The sequence below is a fragment of the Balaenoptera ricei genome, chromosome 4 (assembly GCF_028023285.1).
Source record: "Balaenoptera ricei isolate mBalRic1 chromosome 4, mBalRic1.hap2, whole genome shotgun sequence".
Taxonomy (NCBI): domain Eukaryota; kingdom Metazoa; phylum Chordata; class Mammalia; order Artiodactyla; family Balaenopteridae; genus Balaenoptera; species Balaenoptera ricei.
In genome coordinates, this window is record NC_082642.1 from 145,885,770 (window position 1) to 145,906,238 (window position 20,469).

Below are 20,469 nucleotides of genomic sequence, written 5' to 3' on the forward strand. Positions count from 1 at the left end.
CTGGCTTCCGCTCTGTCGCTTTCAATTCGTCACCGGGAGGAAGACGGAGCAGGCTGACCAGCCCGAGGGCCCATTAGGGGATGCAGTTATGGGCGCTGTCGCCGTGGGTGAGTTCTGCTCCCACTGCCTCGCAGTCATCACTCGCACGACTTCCTGCGCGCCGGGAGTCCGAATTTCCTGCCCGACTTCGTTCTCCTCTCGAAGGCCCTCGTCCTTAAGCACGTTCCCTGGCCTCGGCCCGGTACCGCGTTCTCATTGGCGTCATGTCCTGTCAGTTCCAGGAGCTGACCAATGAGTTGTTGGTGCTGGCGCCCTCCTCGACCCGGTGGACCCCGAGGTCCCCCCCCCCGTGGGTGCGGAGCAGTTTGGAAGGGAAGGGGAGGTGTGGCGGGCCCACGCGGCTAGGGGCACCCTGTGGGTTGGGGCTGAGTTCGCTGCCGCGTCCGTGTGGTGGTTAGTAGGATAGGCAGCATCTGTCACCTAACCAAATCAGTGCTCCCAGGGTAGGATAAATCTACTCAAAACTTGAAAGCCGTGTTCTAGTCTTGCAAAGTTTTCCAAACGCTTGCATTTTTAACGGAACCGAGCAGGCATGGGAAGACTGGGAGGGCGGAGAGGGAAGGGAACTGGATAATATGAGAGCCGGCAAAACCGGCTATGATTTCAATTTTGTGTGGAGTCCTGCAAAAAGTAACGCTCATCTGAAGACTTGTCTGAAAAATTTTGTAGATTTATTGATGTTTTATAGCTGATGGTACTCACAGTACTCTCTTCTCAACGACTCATTAGATGCCCTTTATAGTTGTCAAAAATTTATTGGAGGGTCTTCCCTGGTGGCGCAGTGGTTAAGAATCCGCCTGCCAATGCAGGGGACGTGGGTTCGAGCCCTGGTCTGGGAAGATCCCACATGCCGCGGAGCAACTAAGCCGGTGCACCACAGCTACTGAGCCTGCGCTCTAGAGCCCGCGAGCCACAACTACTGAGCCCACGTGCCACAACTACTGAAGCCCGCGCACCTAGAGGCCGTGCTCCGCAACAAGAGAAGCCACTGCAATGAGAAGCCCGCGCACCACAACGAAAAGTAGTCCCCGCTCGCCACAACTAGAGAAAGCCCGCACACAGCAACGAATACCCAACACAGCCAAAAAATAAAAATAAAATAAATTAAAAAAAATTTATTGGAGCTCTTTCCACATCATTGAAGCAACCCCCTTACTGTCCTCTGCCTGCAGCAATTACAGTTCATCTTTCAAGTTTTACTTTGGAGTCTGGGCTACTGCAGTCCTCAGACCAGATTTGCTAGTGCTGTCTTCACTACTGAAGATTTCTTCATTCTTTACCTTTCTCTTTTTCACCGGAACTTGTGTGCTTCATTCTTATGTACCTACCTTTGCACCTAATCATCCTTAATGCCTCAGGTACTATTCTCTTTTTCTATTTCAATGCAAGAAGTATTTCTTGACCTACTATGTACTAACACTATGCTAAATGCTATAGGCGGTTCAGAAGTAATGCCGAAAACCATTTCTTGCTCCTAGAACTTCAGATTCCAGATAGAGAAATAACACATGTTAAGGTTAAAGATTTAAGAAGCAGCCCACTTATGTATCTGATTAGGGTACAAGATGAATAGTGCACACTAGCTGGGGAAGTAGAGTTGAGTGGTTCATTTAGAGTAGAATGGTTGCCTAAGGCTCCATTGAAATGGAAATCTTGGAGAAATTGGGAAGATTTGGATAGATGGAGAGAACTCCTATCTGGAGATCAAAGGCTTAGAGGTAGGGGCAGGGTGTTTTGGAGTGGAGGATACCGAAGAGACTGGCTTGATTCTGTCTTGGAACCAAAATATCGGCGTTTTAGTTCCATCTCTGCCACCCTGTGATCTTTCATCGTTTTGCTTGAGTTGCCTTCTTTAGCGAAATGCTCCATTTAAAGGGTTTTGTGAAAATCAAATGAGATAATACTTATGAAAAGGCTTTGAAGATCAGAAGCACTATATGATCAAACGTTAGTGGTTCTTTGTTGAGAAGTAATGAGAGTCAGGATTACCACAGCGGTGGGGACAATTTATAAGGGACCATGAGTGCCCAGCATAGGAGGGTGGTTTGAAAAACTGTTAAATACTTTGAATCGAGAGTGATACGACAAAAATGGCGTTATTGGAAGATATGTCTGGTACTGGAATGCAGCACAGATTAGAGGGAGTTGGATTGGAGGCAAGAACTTGGATGCTGTTTTTTTCCCCTAAAATCTGCAATTCTAGATAAGATAAATTATGTTAAATATTATTTTGGGGTGAGAAAATTACATAAAATATACCCTCATTTTATATATACCCATATAGTTGTGTTCTTTTGTTAGTAGCTAATTCATTTATTTTGTAAACATGAAACTGTTACGTTTTATATTATCTTTGAAAAGGTTAACAGTTATTTAATTTGCCACTCATTCTTCATACAAACCTTTTGGAATTACCTTTAGTTACCCTAACCCATTAAGAGCTAAAGGAGGAATACTTCTAATACTCCAAGCCAGAGCAAGATGACAGCTAAGTATCAGAATTAATTGGGAAGTGTTTTAAAAACGTATGTCCCAGGTCCTACTTTCCATTTATGCAATCAGAATTTTAATAAGCATCCCAGGTAAAATAATTATTTTAGTCATTTAAGTGATTTTGACACTAAGTTATTCTAATGTATGTAAAATATACTTTTCATAATCGCTATTAGGTAGACCTGTATGTACTTTCAGTATTTTTCATGTTTTCTAATTTTTAATTGTTGACTAAGGAGGTGATTTGATATGAACTAGATTTATCATAGTAGTCCAAACTGATTTTGTCAAGAATATAATGTAAATGGTTGAGAATGCATATGTAATCAATTTTCAGCTAACATCCATAGGAAATCCTGGTGTGGAAAAATGCAGAACCGTGTGTCACTTTTTATATTTGGCTTTGAATTATTTTGTGAATTTTCTAACTCCCTCTAGGAGATTGTTTTCAGAATTATTTTTAATTTTCTTTGAGAAATATCAATCAAATTGCATTCCCTGCAGGAGCTAAGAAAGATGGCTTTGAAGGACGAGAAATTATCTTGTTTCAAAGTGCCACCACCATTCCACATTTATCTAGTGAGACGTTGAATTCCTAATAATATAAGGGGCTGAGACTTTTCAAGATCTGTGTAAGAAGGTGTAGGTTCTCTCCTGACCTTTACATTTATTGAAAACCTTTTAACCTTACTAAGAATCAGTTTCCTAGGCTATGAAAAACAGAGGTAATACTCTACTTCAGGGTTCTCACTGAAAACTGGATGATACATGTGAATGGTTTTTGTAACTTAATAGACACACAAGATTATGTGGTTTAGCTATGTAACTGTCTCCGAGAGAACTGTAAAACATACTTTTTTTTTGTCAAGCTAACTTTATCTTGTTTTCTAGATTGTTATTTTGTGTCAGTAAGTAATCCATAAAGTGCCAACATGGGAAAGAAACGGACAAAGGGAAAAACTGTTCCAATTGATGATTCTTCTGAATCTTTAGGTATATTTCACCAACTAAATCTTTAAAGTACTGTTTGTATCCCTAAATGGACATCTATTTTAATATGTAAAAATGGGATCAAAGTGTACATTATTCTGTAATTTGCATTTTAACTTAATCTTTGTATAGACATGTCATTTAATAGTCTGCACAACATTTTTAATGGCGTGATGTTTATTCCATTGATGTAAAAGACCATGGTTGCACATTTCATAATTTATTTAGGTAATCCCCTACTGTTACAAATGTAGATAAATCTTTAACTTTTCAGTGTTATGAATAGAGTCATAGTAAGCATTTTTATAGCTAAAACTGTGCACATCTGGTTATCTTCTTGGTACAGATCCTAGAATTAGAATTGCTGAATAAAATGGTATAAATATGTTCAAGGCTCTTTTGGATCTATTGCCAAATTGCCCTTCAGAAATGTTTTACTAATTTACAGGCCCCCTTGCAGCGTAACAAAGTGCCCATTTCTCTGAACCTTTATTGACACAGGTTAGTATCATTTGTAAAAATCTTTCCTGATTTGCTAGTTGAAAAAGAGTATTTTCTTTTTTCAGTCTGTGTTTTTTTGACGACTTACTGGGATTTAGTAGTTTTTCACATGATCTCACTTGCATTTATATTCTCTTGGTGCACACTCAGTGGACATAAAGCTAATTGTGTCACTTGATGAGTTTCTAAACCTCCAGGGGCCCTGAAAGAACTGAAGCCCTTTAGAGTGGCTTGCGAAGCCTGTTAGTGATCTAGCCCCAGCGGGGGTTTTCAGTTTCAGGTCCAGCTGCTCGTTTTTAAACGTGTGTGACTGCCATTCTCAGGAGACAGCATGCACTTTTACATTTCACACCACCATCCCTTTGTTCATGAGATGTGGCCTTTTCAGATTGTTCTTCACTCCATGAGGTCATAGTTTAAACTATGAGCGTGAAATAAGAAAGACTTGAATCCAAATTCTGGCATAGCTGCTCAGTAGTTATGTGACCTTGGGCACTAACTTTGAGGTTTCTCATGTGTCATTGGGCATAGTAGAGTCTTCCTTCTGGGGTGGTTGTGTGGATTAAATGAGATAATGTAGCACAGTGTCACACTCATAGTTAAGTGCTTAATTAATATGAGTTTTTGTTACTGTAAATATCTTCCAAAATTGTACAGACATTACCTCCACTGTGAAACTTTCGTTGACTTCAACCTTCTTGTGCTACTATAACATGTTTCAGAGATTCTTGTACATTTATTTATTTATTTGCTTCTCCTGCTAGAATGTGTGCTGCTTAAAGAAAGAGCTGTGAGTTGGTCACTTTTTAGGTTCCCTGGCATCTATCACAGTGCCGGGTGTGCAGTAGTTGTATTGTTGACTGAATGAGGGACCTCCTCTACAAACCTTTTAAAATAAAGAGAATAATAGATGTGATAAATAAATTGAAGTGATTTGGGGTGGTGGTAGTTATACCTAGGACTTCAAAATTTGTATAAAATCTCTTTCTTGCATAATCATCTTACAATCAAATATCAAACAAAAATTTAACTTTTCAGGTTATCTAAAAATTTGTTTATAAATTCATTTTTGAAGTTCAAATCAAGTGTAAGTTTTGAGATTAACTGAAGAAAGTCATATTTTACCTCACGTACTCCTTTATTATTTGTTTTAATAGAACCTATGTGCAGACACATTAGAAAAGGATTGGAACAAGGTAATTTGAAAAAGGCTTTAGTGAATGTGGAATGGAACATTTGCCAAGATTGTAAGACAGACAATAAAGTAAAAGATAAATCTGAAGAAGAAACAGAAGAAAATCCTTCAGTTTGGCTGTGTCTTAAATGTGGCCATCAGGTATGCTTAGATTTTGATTGATATGGGATTTTATTATTTAAGTATGAACTTATAAATTTATATAAGTATGAACTTATTTTAGAAGATATTGCCTAAAAGTACAGTATGGGTGACCGTAATGTTAGCTGGCATAGGTCATGTTCCCTGGGGAACAGATTCTGACAGTGAGATTTGTGTGTAGGTGGTTTATTGGGGGGTGTTCTCAGGTACCACCCAAGGAAAACAGTGAGGGAAGCAAGTTTAGGCAGAGGGAGAGCAAAGAGGCAGTGCTACAGGGCCTCAGCTGATCCCACAGTGAACTCTGGCCTTCAGAGAGGTCCTGAGTTGAGGCAAGAGGCCAGGCCTTTGTACTTGTGCAAAGACCAGCCATTGGATATGGGCTGACTCTGGGGAAGGGGACTAACCTTGGGCAAGGCAGCTTCCTTCCACTGAGGATAATTCTTGGGGATGGACAGACTGAGCTGTGAGCTGTCACCAGGCCACATTTCTGGCTGCTGGGGGAATGAATACCTTGGGGTTGGGTGGTATGTGGGTTGCAGAACAGCTCACAGGTATTACCTTGGTACTAGAGGTCAGGAGAACCTCTTAGTCAACCTTAGTGGTGGTAAGTTTATATGTTAGGAAACTGGACTACAGGGCAGTGGTAACATTTTATAAAACTATAGTATAATATCACAACCAAGATACTAACATTGATACAATCCATCAGTCTTAATCAGATCTCCCCAGTTTTACTTCATTTGTGTGTGGGTATACGTGTGTTGTGCATGTGAGTATGTGTGTATTAAGTTCTGTACAGTTTGTCACCTATGTAGTTTTGTGTATCCACCACCACAGTCAAGGTATTGAATAGTTCCAACATTACATGGACCTCTTGTGTTGCCTTTTTAAAGTCATACTTCTCTACTGCCATCCCTCCCCCCAGCCCCTCGCAGCCACTAGTCTGTTCTCTCTTTCTAAAATTTTGTCATTTTAAAAATGTTATATAAATGGAATCATGTAATATACAACATTTTGGGATTGGCTTTTTTCATTTAGCCTAATCACCTGAGGGTTTACCCAAGTCGTGTGTATCAGTAGTTCTTTTTTATTGCTGAGTGGTATTACATGGTATGGGCGTACCACACTTTAACTGTTCACCTGTTGAAGGATATCGGGGCTTATCTCACTTTTTTGGTGATTATGAATAAAGCTGCTGTGAACATTTGTGTACCCGTTTTTGCGTGAACTTAAGATTGCATTTCTCTGGGGACAATGTCCAAGAGTGCAATTGCTGGGTAATATGATAATTAAATGTTTAGTTTTTTGGTTTTTTTTGGCTGCCCCACATGGCATGTGATCCTAGTTCCCGGACCAGGGACTGAACCTGTGCCCCCCGCAGTGGAAGTGCAGAGTCCCAACCACTGGACCACCAGGGAAATCCCCTTAAATGTTTAGTTTTTAAGAAACTCCCAAACTTTTCCAGAACGGTTGTACCATTTTATATCCCTACCAGTAGCATGTGTGATCCACTTTCTCCACATCCTTGCCAGCATTTAGTATTGTCACAGTTTTTTATTTTAAACATTCTGATAGGTGATACCTTATTGTGGTCAGACAGTTAAAAAAATTTTATATGCTAGTAAAGAACATATTTATTGTTTATTTATATTTGAAAAGTTTTCATTTAACCTGTTAGATACCTGTGATGAGGATGAATATATTTTACTACTTCAAATTTTCCACAATACATTTCCTGCTATAAATTTTATCTATTTTGCTATGTTTTTAATTCCTAAGGGTAAGACAATGTCAGTATTAACTGTTAACTTTTATCCTAGTAGAGTTATCTTTTGCAGTGTTAGCAAGGGATTCTCAACTGTTGTCTTACGATAACTCATGTCATGTTTAAGTTTCAAATAATCTCAAATGGTGTTATAATTTTCAAAATTAATATCAAATGTTAATTAGTTTATTTTAGATTTAAATGTTGAGCGGGATAAATTAAATCAGTAGGTTTGATATCATAGTTAAAGGATTAGAAGCCATTGATAAATATTTCCCCTCTGAAGTATATTTTTATTAGCTACAATAGAAACAGGACCACTTATTGTAGTGCTATCCAAAGAGTTGGAAGCCTGGTTCAGATAGATACACAGTGAAGATGTATTTCTTAGCTGTGATTTAATCACCTGGAGACACACAATATGGTCATGTTCTTTTATGAATATGCCTATGCAGATGTAGGTGAAATCTCCCATTTACTTGTTCAATTAATGCTTATTGACCTTCACTTTGCTAGGTTTTTGGTAATAGGTTAATTCTGTTTTTCATGCCTTCAGGATTTACACTCCAGGGGAGGAAGGATATCAACATTAACAACTTTAATATCAGGTAGAAAATAAGGAATGCCACCAGGAATTTATACCATGTTTTGTAGGAGTTTGTTTAGAGGAAGAATATAGTGTTTTCTCATCTTGAAGGATAAGCACAGGCTTCTGAGAGGAAGTGGCCTTTGAGCAAGATCCTGAAGACTGGGTGGGATTTGATCAGTGGCAGTAACGGTAAAGAATTTCAAGGCAAATGGAATAATGTGAACAAAATTGTATTGTGGAAGGGCTGTGGTTTTAGCTGGTAGATGATATTCAAATAGGAGATTATGGGAGATAATCCTGAAAGGGTGGATTGGAATCGGAGGGTATCAGGTTTGGTGAGTAGGAGTTTAAGAGCAGTTCATCCCTTTTGAATTGAGTATATGAACAGAGCTTTGTTTTAGGAATATTAAACTGAAAAAATATGTATGTGAAGAAAGGTTGAAGTTAGGAAAATACTTAGGAAGATGTTAAGGAGTCTGAACTAGAACTAGTGAATGACTACATTAGCATGGTTTAGTTGGGACTGGAAAGGACAAGTTGGAGTGCAAGAGTCCTAATGCTTGGGTTTATACACACCTTCTTCCTGAAATGTCCTCAGCTGCCTATTCATATTTAAGTTTTAACAAAATCTGGACTCTCTAGAGTCTAAAGCTTTATTTTCAAAATTATAAGAATGGCAGAATTTCTTGACCCACTTGCTTGTTCATTGTAGATTATGAATTCTCTCCTGGTGAATTTTTGTGGCTTTGAGGTTTATGATTGTGATTCTCTAGGGCTGCGGCAGAAATTCTCAGGAGCAGCATGCCTTGAAGCACTATATGACGCCGAGATCTGAACCTCATTGTCTGGTTCTTAGTTTGGACAACTGGAGTGTATGGTGAGTTTCAACTCCTGTGCCCATTTGCTGGAAATCATTTGAAATGTTGGAGAACGGAGGTGTTTGAAATGTTTAAAGAGCAAGAAAGTTAAAATTTTTGTAGTATTTGTTTAAATACCGTCACTTTCAGAAGGCTAGAGAATGTGATGTTATGAGAAGCTTTTGCTTAGTATTGTACAAACACAAAAAGTACAGCATGGAGAAGACACAGGAATTTTCACACTTGTTTTTCTTTCTTGTGATATTACAAAGTGAATGGTAGATTGTTTTTAGTTTAAAAATTGGGACACTCAGAGAGAGTGGCATGGACATATATACACTCCCAAACGTAAAATAATAGATAGCTAGTGGGAAGCAACCGCATAGCACAGGGAGATCAGCTCTGTGCTTTGTGACCCCCTAGAGGGGTGGGATAGGGAGGGCGGGAGGGAGGGAGATGCAAGAGGGAAGAGATATGGGAACATACATGTATGTATAACTGATTCACTTTGTTATAAAGCAGAAACTAACACACCATTGTAAAGCAATTATACTCCAATAAAGAGGTTAAAAAAAAAAAAAGAAATACTTAGAAAAAAGCATCAAAAAAAAAAAATTGGGACACTAAGAACAAATTCCAGATAAACTGAGGATATAGTAAATTTTGGCAATGAATTTGCATGAAAATGTCAGGCTGGCATTTCTTTTAACCTCATTAAAATAAAATTTTACATCTTTAAAAACCATTTACACAGCAGTGTTCACTGAACATTTGTCAGTTGTAAAATTTGTTAATTTTGATGATGTAGGTCTGTAATTTGAAATATTAGAAAAAACTTTCACTTTAATGTTATAAATAGCCATTTCAGTAAAATGTTTGGAGTATTTTCACAGTATTTATATGTAGCTATAATTCAGGCTAACCTTATTTAACAGTAAACCAGAGTTAATATGTATAGTCTCCTTCAACACATAGAATTTTCATTTTCAGTTTCTTTAGTAGAATAATTTGAGGGTTACACACTTTGGGTTCCATGAATTAAAATTAGTGCCCTTTTGTGGTTGTCAGTTTGTTACTTTTCTTCTCTGGGATCTTTTGGGACACAGGTGTTACCTATGTGATGATGAGGTCCAGTATTGTAATTCAAACCGATTGGGTCAGGTGGTTGATTATGTTAGAAAACAAGCCGGTATTACAGCTCCAAAATCAGGTAAAATCATTTGTTTCTTAATATATACTGTAATGTTGATTTATATAATCTGCTGATATTTAGTTTAACATACCGTAGCATTACATATAGCTGAATAACATTATGATTGATTTCAAACTATTTTTGGTTAAGAATGTAAAACAGTGAGAATATAGATAATTATAAGGAGTTAGAATTAGAAGGGAATCTGAGAAATAATATAGTCAAATGTGATGCAGAGTCTGGACTAAGTAATGGGCAGTAACACCCTATTCCCATACCCTGGCACAGGGGCTTAAGGGAGACCTGCCTTATAATGAATTTATTTTGTTACATTTGTTTGGATGATGTGAAAGTAAAGTGCCTGTAACTCCTTCAAAAGGCCAGATACTTCTCAGGTTTTTTTCATACATAATTAAATTAACTGGGTTGGCTTTCATCATTTACTTTAAAAGCTTGTTTAGATTTTTACAGTCACAGTGGTATCTTTTGCCAAGCCAGAATTGTTTGTTCCTAACTTCAGGATTGGTTTTTGACCCTCAGACTTCATTTAAAAATTTATTTCATGTCCACATTCTTTATTTGATTGCTTTATACTCTGATTTCACAGGGTAAGATATGCTCATTTGTAGAAAACATTTGTGCATTAAAAAGGGATTTATATTGAAGCATATACTGTTTGGTTTCATTTGTCAAAGTAATGCTTACATCGGTTCTGAATATTTTTTGTTTATTGGTTTTTCTCTCTTGATGGTAATTTACTTATATTTGTAAGAAAACATTTAAAATCAAACAGGTGGCAAATCACGTTTTTAGGTAAAATTCACAAATTCTGGTCCCCAGTATAACTTTGCATTTGGTATGGCTGTTATACGTTTTGCTAATAAGTCTTTTCTTCTTCTTTTTTTTTTTTTTAAAGCAGCAAAAGATAGTGGTAATATTGAACTTGAAAATAAAAAACTAGAAAAGGAGAGTAAAAATGAGCAAGAGAGAGAAAAAAAGGAAAACGTGGCTAAAGAAAATCCTTCCATGAATTCTACTTCCCAAATAACTGTGAAAGGACTCAGTAATTTGGGAAATACATGTTTCTTCAATGCAGTTATGCAGGTGCCAATATTAATTTTTCCCCCTTTAAGGAAATCTAGTGTTTTCCTCGTAGGGTGTTTTTGCATATTTGCTACTTGTAGTCTTGAGCTTTTCCCTTGTAAGTAGTTTATTTCTGTGTTTTCAAAAAAGAACTCAAGGGAATGTTTACTTTGCATGACAGTAAAACACTGTGCTAAGCACTGGGGTGCAATAGGGCTCAAAACAAACATGGCCCTTGCCCTCAAAGAACTTTCACTTGGGTGGGGGAAACAGGAGAACCAAGTACAGAAACAAACACCTAGTTACACGTAGTGGTAAGTAGTGGTGGTGGTAGGGTAGCTACTTCATATTGGGTGGTTGGGAGAATGACCTTCTGAGGTGATGAATCAGCTCAGAACTGAAGTATTTATGAACCAATTAGAGTGGGGGGAAGAGCATGATACTACTTTTTGTTTGACAGTCCCAGTAAAAGTTGCAGTGTTGATAGTGATTTTCTGTTTTGGTAGAATAGGCACTTAAAAAACATTTGAATGAATTGGTTTGCCTTTAAATAATTTTCCCTTTCTTTTCCATCCTACATTCCAGAATTTGTCACAAACACCCGTGCTTAGAGAACTACTAAAAGAAGTAAAAATGTCTGGAACAATTGTAAAAATTGAACCACCTGATTTGGCATTAACAGTACGTACTTTAAAATTTTCTTTTATTCAGTACTTTTCCTCTCTGAATAGCAGCATTTTAAATTATTTTTAAGAATTGATGCTCATTTTCACCTCTTTTGTTTATTTTGATTTAAGCTACCAAGTTAAGGATTTTCAGGCTAATGGAAATTTATAAGGGGCCTTTGCATTTATTTGCTCTGTGTATGCCACGTACTGCTGTGCTGAGTGTTTGGCTTTCTTCTTGGGAATGCTGTTGATGTTTGTGAAGCCCTAGGCATGCATTCTTATTTTTAACATCTTTTCAGGTGACTTAAATGCTATAGAGCCAAATGAATTTTACCTTATCCATTTTTATTATTTACATTTTGCTTTGGCTCTTTCCGTTCCTAGGTAGTAAGTTCCTGATAATCTAAAACAGTAGAACTGAATTCTTTATCAACGTCTGTGACCAGAAGCCTTCTCCATCTTTTGATGTACATTTTGAGAATTTAATTGGGACAGCTCTGTCAGGAACCTAGGAATATAGGTTGACTAGTTACATTTTGATAAAATAAATGATTCCAAAATTTGACTGAAGAAAGTAATTTTTATTCCCATATTCAGGAACCCTTAGAAATAAACCTTGAGCCTCCAGGCCCTCTTACTTTAGCCATGAGCCAGTTTCTTAATGAGATGCAAGAGACCAAAAAGGGAATCGTGACACCTAGAGAACTCTTTTCTCAGGTCTGTAAAAAGTGAGTATCTGTTTTGATTGTGCTTTCAGTGCATCAGTAGGATGCTGGGAAATAATATGAAAAAATTATTAGCTTTAGAGTTAATTCGGTAGATATATGAAAGCATGGTTTATTTCATTTGGATTAAAAAATATGTACTTTGTATGAAAATTAAATCTACTAAGGGTGTTGTTGGGCTAAACAAATTTTTGAGAAACTAGAACACGCCAAGATTTGGGATATGATCCTGAGATTTTATAAAAAATAGTTTCATTTTAGTAGACTCACCATTGGTTTTCTTTTTTCTTTCTTTTTCTTTTTCTCTTTTCTGTAGAGCAGTGCGATTTAAAGGCTATCAGCAGCAAGACAGCCAGGAGCTGCTTCGCTATTTATTGGATGGAATGAGAGCAGAAGAACATCAAGTTAGCATATTTTGACGAGTGTATTTTATAATCTGATCTTCATTAACTTCTTTGTCATTTGATGTCTTAAGAGTTATTAGAGCAGTCGAGGCCATTATATTAAAAAATTTTTTTTCTTCACCAGCCTTTTCTAATATACTTTAATTATTAGAATGAATGAAGGGAATTAGAAATGAGTCTCCTTTTCATAATGCTCTACTTTGCTTGATGTTTACAGCGTTATTGTTCTTTAAGGGTTCTATTGTACTAGCCTATACCAGGAGAGCTATAAGGTACTGGAAAATGTGTCTCCCCCAAACGACTCCCAGTTGCAGCGCACCCTTAACTCTTAATTCTGAGTGTGATTTAACACTGCTTTTTGAATCTAGGAAGTATTTTTATTTTGTAAGAGTCAGGGAACATTTGTTGTATTTTAAATTTTTTGTTAATTACCAGGATGTAAAGTAATTTGGGGGAATGTGGATATAATTAGTAATAACACAGTGATAACAACTAATATTTATGTTGTTCTTATTTTTTGTCAAGCACTGTTCTCAGTATTTTGTAAGCATTACCTTACTCAGTCCTCACAACCATGCCGTGCGTCATTTTCTCACTTCATAGATTATGAAACTAGGGTATAGAGAAGTTCAGTGCCTGGTTCAAGGTCATCCAGTAGTGATGAAGCTGGGCTTTGAGCACTGGAGTTTTTCCCTGTAGCTCTCATTATCCACTCTGCTTCTAGGACATGGTATTTCAGTGGTCTTTTCAAAGGAGGTGGGCATGTTCTGAAAAGCTTTGGTTTGAGTAGGTTAAAATCTTGAAATGATAAGATGGTGCCTTTGCTCAGGGGTTAGTGATTGTTTTTTTAAGTATAATTCTTTTTAGCTCCTGGAATTAATTTTGAAAATGTGATTTTAGAAATATTAATTTTTATTCAGTAAGTTTGGGGAGCTAATTAATTCTTGATCATTTTCTTGACTTGATTACATACTTTTTAAGGAAAATAACTATAAAATTTAATGGTATATATATATCTATTTTATTACTTTTAGAGAGTGAGTAAAGGAATTCTTAAAGCATTTGGTAATTCTACTGAAAAACTGGATGAAGAACTAAAAAATAAAGTTAAAGGTAATGTCTGAATTTTTGAACTAAAGCACTATAGTTGAATTCCTCTGTACTTTAGGACAAGATTGCTAGCACATGTATTTCAAATCCACAGTTATTAATAATTTATATTATTTATATTATTATCCACAGTTATTATAATTTCTTTTTATCTTCGTTGATTTAAAACAATTATTCAATACTCCAAAGGTAAAATTTTATTTTTCAAAAAGTTAGACTTTATTTATTTATTTATTTGGCCACGCCACACGGCTTGTGGGATCTTAGTCGGAAGGGCTAGTTCTCCGACTAGGGACTGAACCCGGGCCCCGGCAGTGAAAGCGCCTCGTCCTAACCACTGGACCACCAGGGAATTCCCTCAAAAGCTTAGACTTTAATTAGCAGTGATTGTCTTTGAGAGTTGTCAGCTGGTTTATTAATCATGGAGACAACTTTATTCTTATTATGTGACATTTAAAGATTTAGAGAAGGTCTGTCCAGTAGAACTTTCTGTGATGACGGAGCGCTTCCGTCTGCTGTCCGATACAGTAGCCACATGTGGCTACTGAACCCTTGAAATGTGACTGGTGCAACTAAGGAGCTAAATTTTATTTTCATTTAATTTTAACTAATTTAAATTTAAGTGGCCCCAGTGACTAGCAACTACTGTATTGTAAAGCACAGTTCAGAATCAACACATAGCAACTGTTTACCTCCTTGGTGCCCTTGGTGCTGGCCTGGCCAGCAACAGAGAGACAAAATCAAGCCTGTTCGCACTGTCTGTCATAAAATGTGTTTCTGTATAAATGACACCTGTCATTTGAATAAGGCCTACACATTTCATGTAATTAGAAAGTTGGACTAGTAGGTAGTAAAATTATGTCACCTTATGCTAAACTTAGCAAGGTTATTTCTGGGAACATAGAAAAATAAAAGGAGGATTTTGTCTGAAATACTCTCCTGAGGGCTTTTTGTTTTTGTTTTAAGTGGAGTTCACAAAGCAAGTGACTCCCAAACTTGCTGCCAGTGTTAGAATGTTAGAGCTAGAAGCGAGCTAAAATAGCATTCTGTCTATAGCTCGATCTGCTTGTTTTACTAGGTAAGATACTGATATACAGAAAGTCTCACTGAGTCGCAAAATTTATTTTCCACTGACTAGATCTTGGATAAGAACTTTTTTTTTCTTTTTCACAAGATGTGGTTATGTTCAAATGTGTTATGCTTAGAAGTGGAGTATACGCTGCTGACTGTAGCATAAAAATAAAATTGTGGTAATTATGAATAGAGAAAAACAAGTCAATAGGATAGGAAATTAAAATTAAATTTTAGGGTTAGATAGGTAAGTAAGTAGTTTCGATTTATTTCATTAATTATATAAGGATAATTGATAGACTTTTTCCCCTTATAGATTATGAAAAGAAAAAATCAGTACCAAGTTTTGTGGACCGAGTATTTGGTGGTGAACTAACTAGTACAATCATGTGTGATGAGTGCAGAACTGTAAGTAGATGTAGTGCAGACTGGATTTATGCGTTAATATTAATAGTGTACAGTTTATCAATTGCTTCTTTCAAAAACAGAAATGTCTAGTTAGTTTCATAAGATACTCTTTTTGAACTGTCCAAGTATGCATAGTTTTTTGCTGGAACTATGAGCACTCCTTATATCAGGAAGAAGTTATTTAATATTTTAATTGATTTCCCCTAACCCAGAGTCCTCAACACTGTGTCATTTTTCATTTCATTTTCCTAAGCCTTTATTTTAAAATTTAGCACCCCCACCCCCATGATTTTACTATATAATGTTTAAAGTGAATCTTTTCCTCCTTTTTACGTTTTCTTTTTTGGTTGGTTAAGGTCTCCTTGGTTCATGAATCGTTCCTTGATTTGTCTCTACCGGTTTTAGATGATCAGGTAAGACTAGTGCGTTTATTTTATTTAAGTAGATTTTTTTCTTTCCTGTGCTAGATTTATGGGTGAGGGCTTGCTACCTTTTCCAAGCTGTACATTACTAGGCCAAGCATGGAGAAATATTTCTTAGTGTGTATGAGACAGAAGAATTTTAAAGATTTGAAAAGAGAATGGGATAAATATATATATATTTTTAAAGAGTGTGTCTAGAATTATTTATAGATAATTAACTTGATTAGTTTACATATCGGGAAGTATTTACTTCATATAAATTACTATTTATTTTCATTATTTAAGATTAACCACAAATCCCTTACAGACTTAAGTTTATAAATGTTAAGAGAGTATCTCAGTTTTAAGCCATATTAATTTAGTTCCTATCAAGTAGCCATAGGAAAAAGAGAACATATTATGAGTATTGGATAAATCATTATTCAACTTAATATGAATTGGGGGTCCCTTTAAATCACTGTTACTTAGTGATTAAAGTCTTACTAAACTTACTCTGTTTTTTCTTTCTTTAAAACTGTCATTTGCATGCAAAGAAAGAAAAGAATAAAAAGGAATACCTGTAGTGGGACATGTAAATCACTTAACAACAGAAAGTGCATTTAGAAATAGACGTAATTACAGCTTGATACAGCATGTGTCTAATACAACTCATTAAATTCCTTTCTATTACACTCATATGTTAAGTTCCCTTTTTTACTGTTCTATTTGTTTGTTTGCTTGTTTTCTCAGTATGTGAAGATTGCTTTCTGGTGTTTGAGATGAATGAATTTTGTCCTAGACATGTTTCCAAACATTGTGAAAAATAAATCTTGTGTAAAATAGGAGTAGAAAACTATTTAGGTAACATGAAGTCTCTTCACCAACAATAGTAAAGTTTTATTTTTGGCCCATATTCTCTCCATATTTTAAGAGTGGTAAGAAAAGTATAAATGATAAAAATCTGAAAAAGACCATGGATGATGAAGATAAAGAAAGTGAGGAAGAAAAAGATAATGACAGTTATATAAAGGAGAGAAATGATATTCCTTCAGGAACAAGTAAGCACTTACAGAAAAAAGCAAAGAAGCAAGCCAAAAAGCAAGCCAAGGTGGGTAATTAGGAGGAAAACCATACTTTTCTCATTTTAATTTTTTGAACTATTGAGTTTAAAGTCTGAGTGACATTGGTAGACATGTCTGTTATTTTATATACAGCACTTTCATTGGGCAATTACAGAATTAGCTCATTTAGTATTCTCTGCAGTGAAGTTTCTGAGTATATGTGAAGAAAATGTGCTTTTTAAAAAAAATTCTGCATTACTTGTGACAACTTTAAAAAAACTTTAGTTCATTTTCAGTAATTTTTTGAGTTGCTAATACATTGACATTCAAAAAATTTTAAATATATAAATGTGTACGATAAAAGTCTCCCTCCTTGTATGACCTAGATACTACTTTCATTAGTTTCTTATGTATCCTCTAGGTTTTTTTGGAAAATATGATCAAGTACAATACAAATATGTAGTCTTGTTTTTCACTCCTTTTAAAAATTATGCACAGTGTTCTGGACCTTGCTTTTTGTCTGTTTCTACTTAGATTGTTGGAGATCTTTACATTTCAGGACACAAAGATTCCTTTTTTAACAGCTGTATGGTATTCTATTTTAGTAGTAAACATACTACTAAATATAGTATAATAGATGCACTATAGTTCATCTAACCATTTCTCTTTTGATTTAGGTGTACGAACACCTATAGTCTTTTGCTATGATGGCCAGTGCTGCTGTGAATCACCCTATACATATGTCATCGATAGGGCACGTTTTGAGAAGAGGGATTGTATTTGTGGTTTGATAAGCTAATTGCCCTCCACAAAAGTTGTACCAATTTATATTCCCACCAGCAACACATGAGACGTGCTTTTTCTCCTTATCCTTGACAGCAGAGTATTATCAAACTTTTAGATTTCTGCCAGTCTGATAGATGGAAAATAGTATCTCAGTGCAGTTTTATTTTCCATTTATTTTAATGTAAGTGAAGTTAAGTATGTTTTTATGTTTAAGGGCTGTTTGTATTTCCTTTCCTTTGAAGTATTTGCTTATATCCTTTCCCCATTTTTCTTTCATGTGTACTATTTTTAACTGAAGCATATCAGAAAATTTTTGTGTCCAGAGCCCTGTGTGCTGCCCTTCAGCTTTCTGGTATTACGAATTAGCCTCACAGGGACTATCCTTTTAGTGACAACTCAAAATGCTAACCCCTTGAGTCTTTAGGAATTACAGTAACAGAAATCTGCATAAAATGCAACCCCCCCGCCCCGCACTTGGACATGGGCAGCAAATGGCAAAGAAGGTGATTTAAGTGGGTAGAGTATTTTATTGTCGTCTGTATATGTGGCTTGCTTGCTTCTCTAGTTTTGGGCCATTTGTTTCCTGGAATGTTTTCCTCCATCCCTCTGCCCATCCTTGAATTTTTGGTTTGTTTTTATACATCCTTGAGTTTTCAGTTTATTTTTATCTTTTAAGTGAAACCTTGATCTGGTAATTATAACTCACATGGATATATCCCTTCCTGGTGTGTGTGTAGACACTTGCCCCCTGCTTTAATACATGGCTACTTGGGTTCAACAGCCTTACTGCTCTGTCTGGATCAGAGACCATGTCTTGCACATTTTTATTTGGCCCTGTGTGACAATTTTTTGATGATTGGTGATGTTTTATCCCTGCTTTCAATCAAAGAACTTTTCTTTTAAATTTATTTATTTAATTTATTTATTTTTGGCTACGTTGGGTCTTCCTTGCTGTACGTGGGCTTTCTCTAGTTGCAGCGAGCGGGGGCTAGGCTAATCTTTGTTGTGGTGCACGGGCTTTTCATTGTGGTGACTTCTCTTGTTGCAGAGCGCAGGCTCTAGGCGTGTAGGCTTCAGTAGTTGTGGCATGTGGGCTCAGTAATTGTGGCTCGCAGGCTCTAGAGCACAGGCTCCGTAGTTGTGGCGCATGGGCTTAGTTGCTCCGCGGCATGTGGGATCTTCCCGGACCAAGGCTCGAACCTGTGTCCCCTGCATTGGCAGGTGGATTCTTAACCGCCGCGCCACCAGGGAAGCCTCAGAGAACTTTCCTCTATAATTTATTTGATCCCTGATAGTAAAGGAACTTTTAGGGTCGGAATTCTGGGAGTGAACTCTTCCTTATTAACTTATTTATTTTTGATTGATAAACAGGAAAACCTGATGTGATACGTGTACGCTTTTTCTCTTCCTCTCTCTCGTTGTTGTTTCTTTTTAATGTTTTGTACTTTTTACACAGAACCAACGAAGGCAACAAAAAATTCAAGGAAAAGTTCTTCATTTAAATGATGTCTGTGCCATTGACCATCCTGAAGATAATGAATGTGAAGTTGAAATGTCACTTCAGCGAGAAGTGGATATTAAATCCAACCATATTTCACAAGAGGAAGTTATACATAAAGAATATTGTGTTAATCAGAAAGATTTGAATGGCCATGAAAAAATGATAGAAAGTATAACTGACAATCAAAAATCCACAGAGGAAGTAGATATGAAAAATGTCAACATGGATAATGATCTGAACGTTTTGGCCTCTCCTGCTGAATGTACTAGGAACTTAAATGGTGCCTACATGAAGGAAGGGAGCAGTGGAGAAGTGGACATTTCCAGTGGATTTAAGAACCTTAACTTGAATGCTGCTCTTCAACCTGACGAAATAAATTTAGAGATTCTGAATGACGCTCATACTCCCGGGACGAAGGTATATGAGGTTGTAAATGAAGATCCAGAAACTGCTTTCTGTACTCTTGCAAACAGGGAAGCTTTCAGTACTGATGAATGTTCAATCCAACATTGTTTGTATCAGTTCACCCGAAATGAGAAACTTCGAGATGCTAATAAACTGCTTTGTGAAGTGTGCACACGGAGACAGTATAGTGGACCAAAAGCAAATATAAAAGGTATTCAGATTCTTTCACAGAAAGTAAAATTAATGTTTAGGGGTACATTTTGCACTGTATCAGTAGAGTACTACTGTTTTAATTGTATCAGGGTTTGCATGGTGTCAATAAGTTCCCTTCTCCCAAAATCCTGTGTAAATATTTTAATAGAAGGACGGATAAGCAGAACTTTGTTGATGTGGCTAGTACTCTGTGGCATCCCAGCAGCAGTTAAAGTGGGGCAGTTTGCGCTCTGATACCACTCCCTGTAGGGAAATCATCCCACTGAGATGTTATCACAGCAGGCTGCTTAACAGATAGGGGCTCTTTCTTTGTATCCTCAGTTTCCTGTCACTTGTGATGACCCTCATCTCCCTTGCACCCAGAAAACCACACTTTAATTCTTCAGCGGGCTGAAGTGACGTGCCCAGTGCAAGGTACTGGGAGGACAGTGCTTTCTTACCATCTTCTTCAAATACAGAACAGAAAGATATTGATAATTCCCCTCCTACCCCTGCCCCCACCTTGTGTTTTATTTGATCTTGGGTAAGTGGGATAGGGAGGCATCATAGATTCCTAAGGATTCTTACTAGAACTGTTGAAACATTTAAAAAGTCTAGCTTTTTATTTATTTACTTGTTGATACAAAAAGTAAATTGTGTTGATTTTATAGCATTTCTGTCTGCTTGAGAGCCGGTGTAAGTGAACTATGGTTTGCAGGCTAAATTTGGCCTGCTTCTTGTTTTTGTGTGATCTCTGAGCTAAAAATATTTTTTACAGATGAACATTTGAAAATGATTTTATAGTAGAAAACATGAACTTTGAACCCTAATTGTTACCTCTCCAAAAATGATTGCATTCTTCTTTTCAGTA

The 20,469-nt window shown here is 36.6% G+C and overlaps 1 protein-coding gene across 7 annotated transcripts in view; it reads left to right on the forward strand.

Annotated features, from left to right (window-relative positions):
• USP16 (ubiquitin specific peptidase 16) overlaps positions 1–20,469 on the forward strand; it is a 27,180-nt gene continuing 6,711 nt past the window's right edge. The window contains exons 1-15 of one of the 7 annotated variants that reach the window (XM_059921417.1): positions 3–107; positions 1,233–1,418; positions 3,445–3,546; positions 5,202–5,380; positions 8,508–8,611; positions 9,698–9,801; positions 10,700–10,887; positions 11,452–11,547; positions 12,132–12,262; positions 12,576–12,663; positions 13,698–13,776; positions 15,161–15,252; positions 15,609–15,665; positions 16,585–16,761; positions 18,957–19,617. In XM_059921417.1, coding sequence (XP_059777400.1) covers positions 3,486–3,546; positions 5,202–5,380; positions 8,508–8,611; positions 9,698–9,801; positions 10,700–10,887; positions 11,452–11,547; positions 12,132–12,262; positions 12,576–12,663; positions 13,698–13,776; positions 15,161–15,252; positions 15,609–15,665; positions 16,585–16,761; positions 18,957–19,617 — 2,017 coding nt within the window. In that variant the 5' untranslated portion in view covers positions 3–107; positions 1,233–1,418; positions 3,445–3,485. Of the gene's footprint in view, positions 108–1,232; positions 1,419–3,444; positions 3,547–3,991; positions 4,045–5,201; positions 5,381–8,507; positions 8,612–9,697; positions 9,802–10,699; positions 10,888–11,451; positions 11,548–12,131; positions 12,263–12,575; positions 12,664–13,697; positions 13,777–15,160; positions 15,253–15,608; positions 15,666–16,584; positions 16,762–18,956; positions 19,618–20,469 lie in introns of those variants that run through there. The other 6 variants (XM_059921419.1, XM_059921416.1, XM_059921418.1 and 3 more) reach the window with 6 other exon arrangements.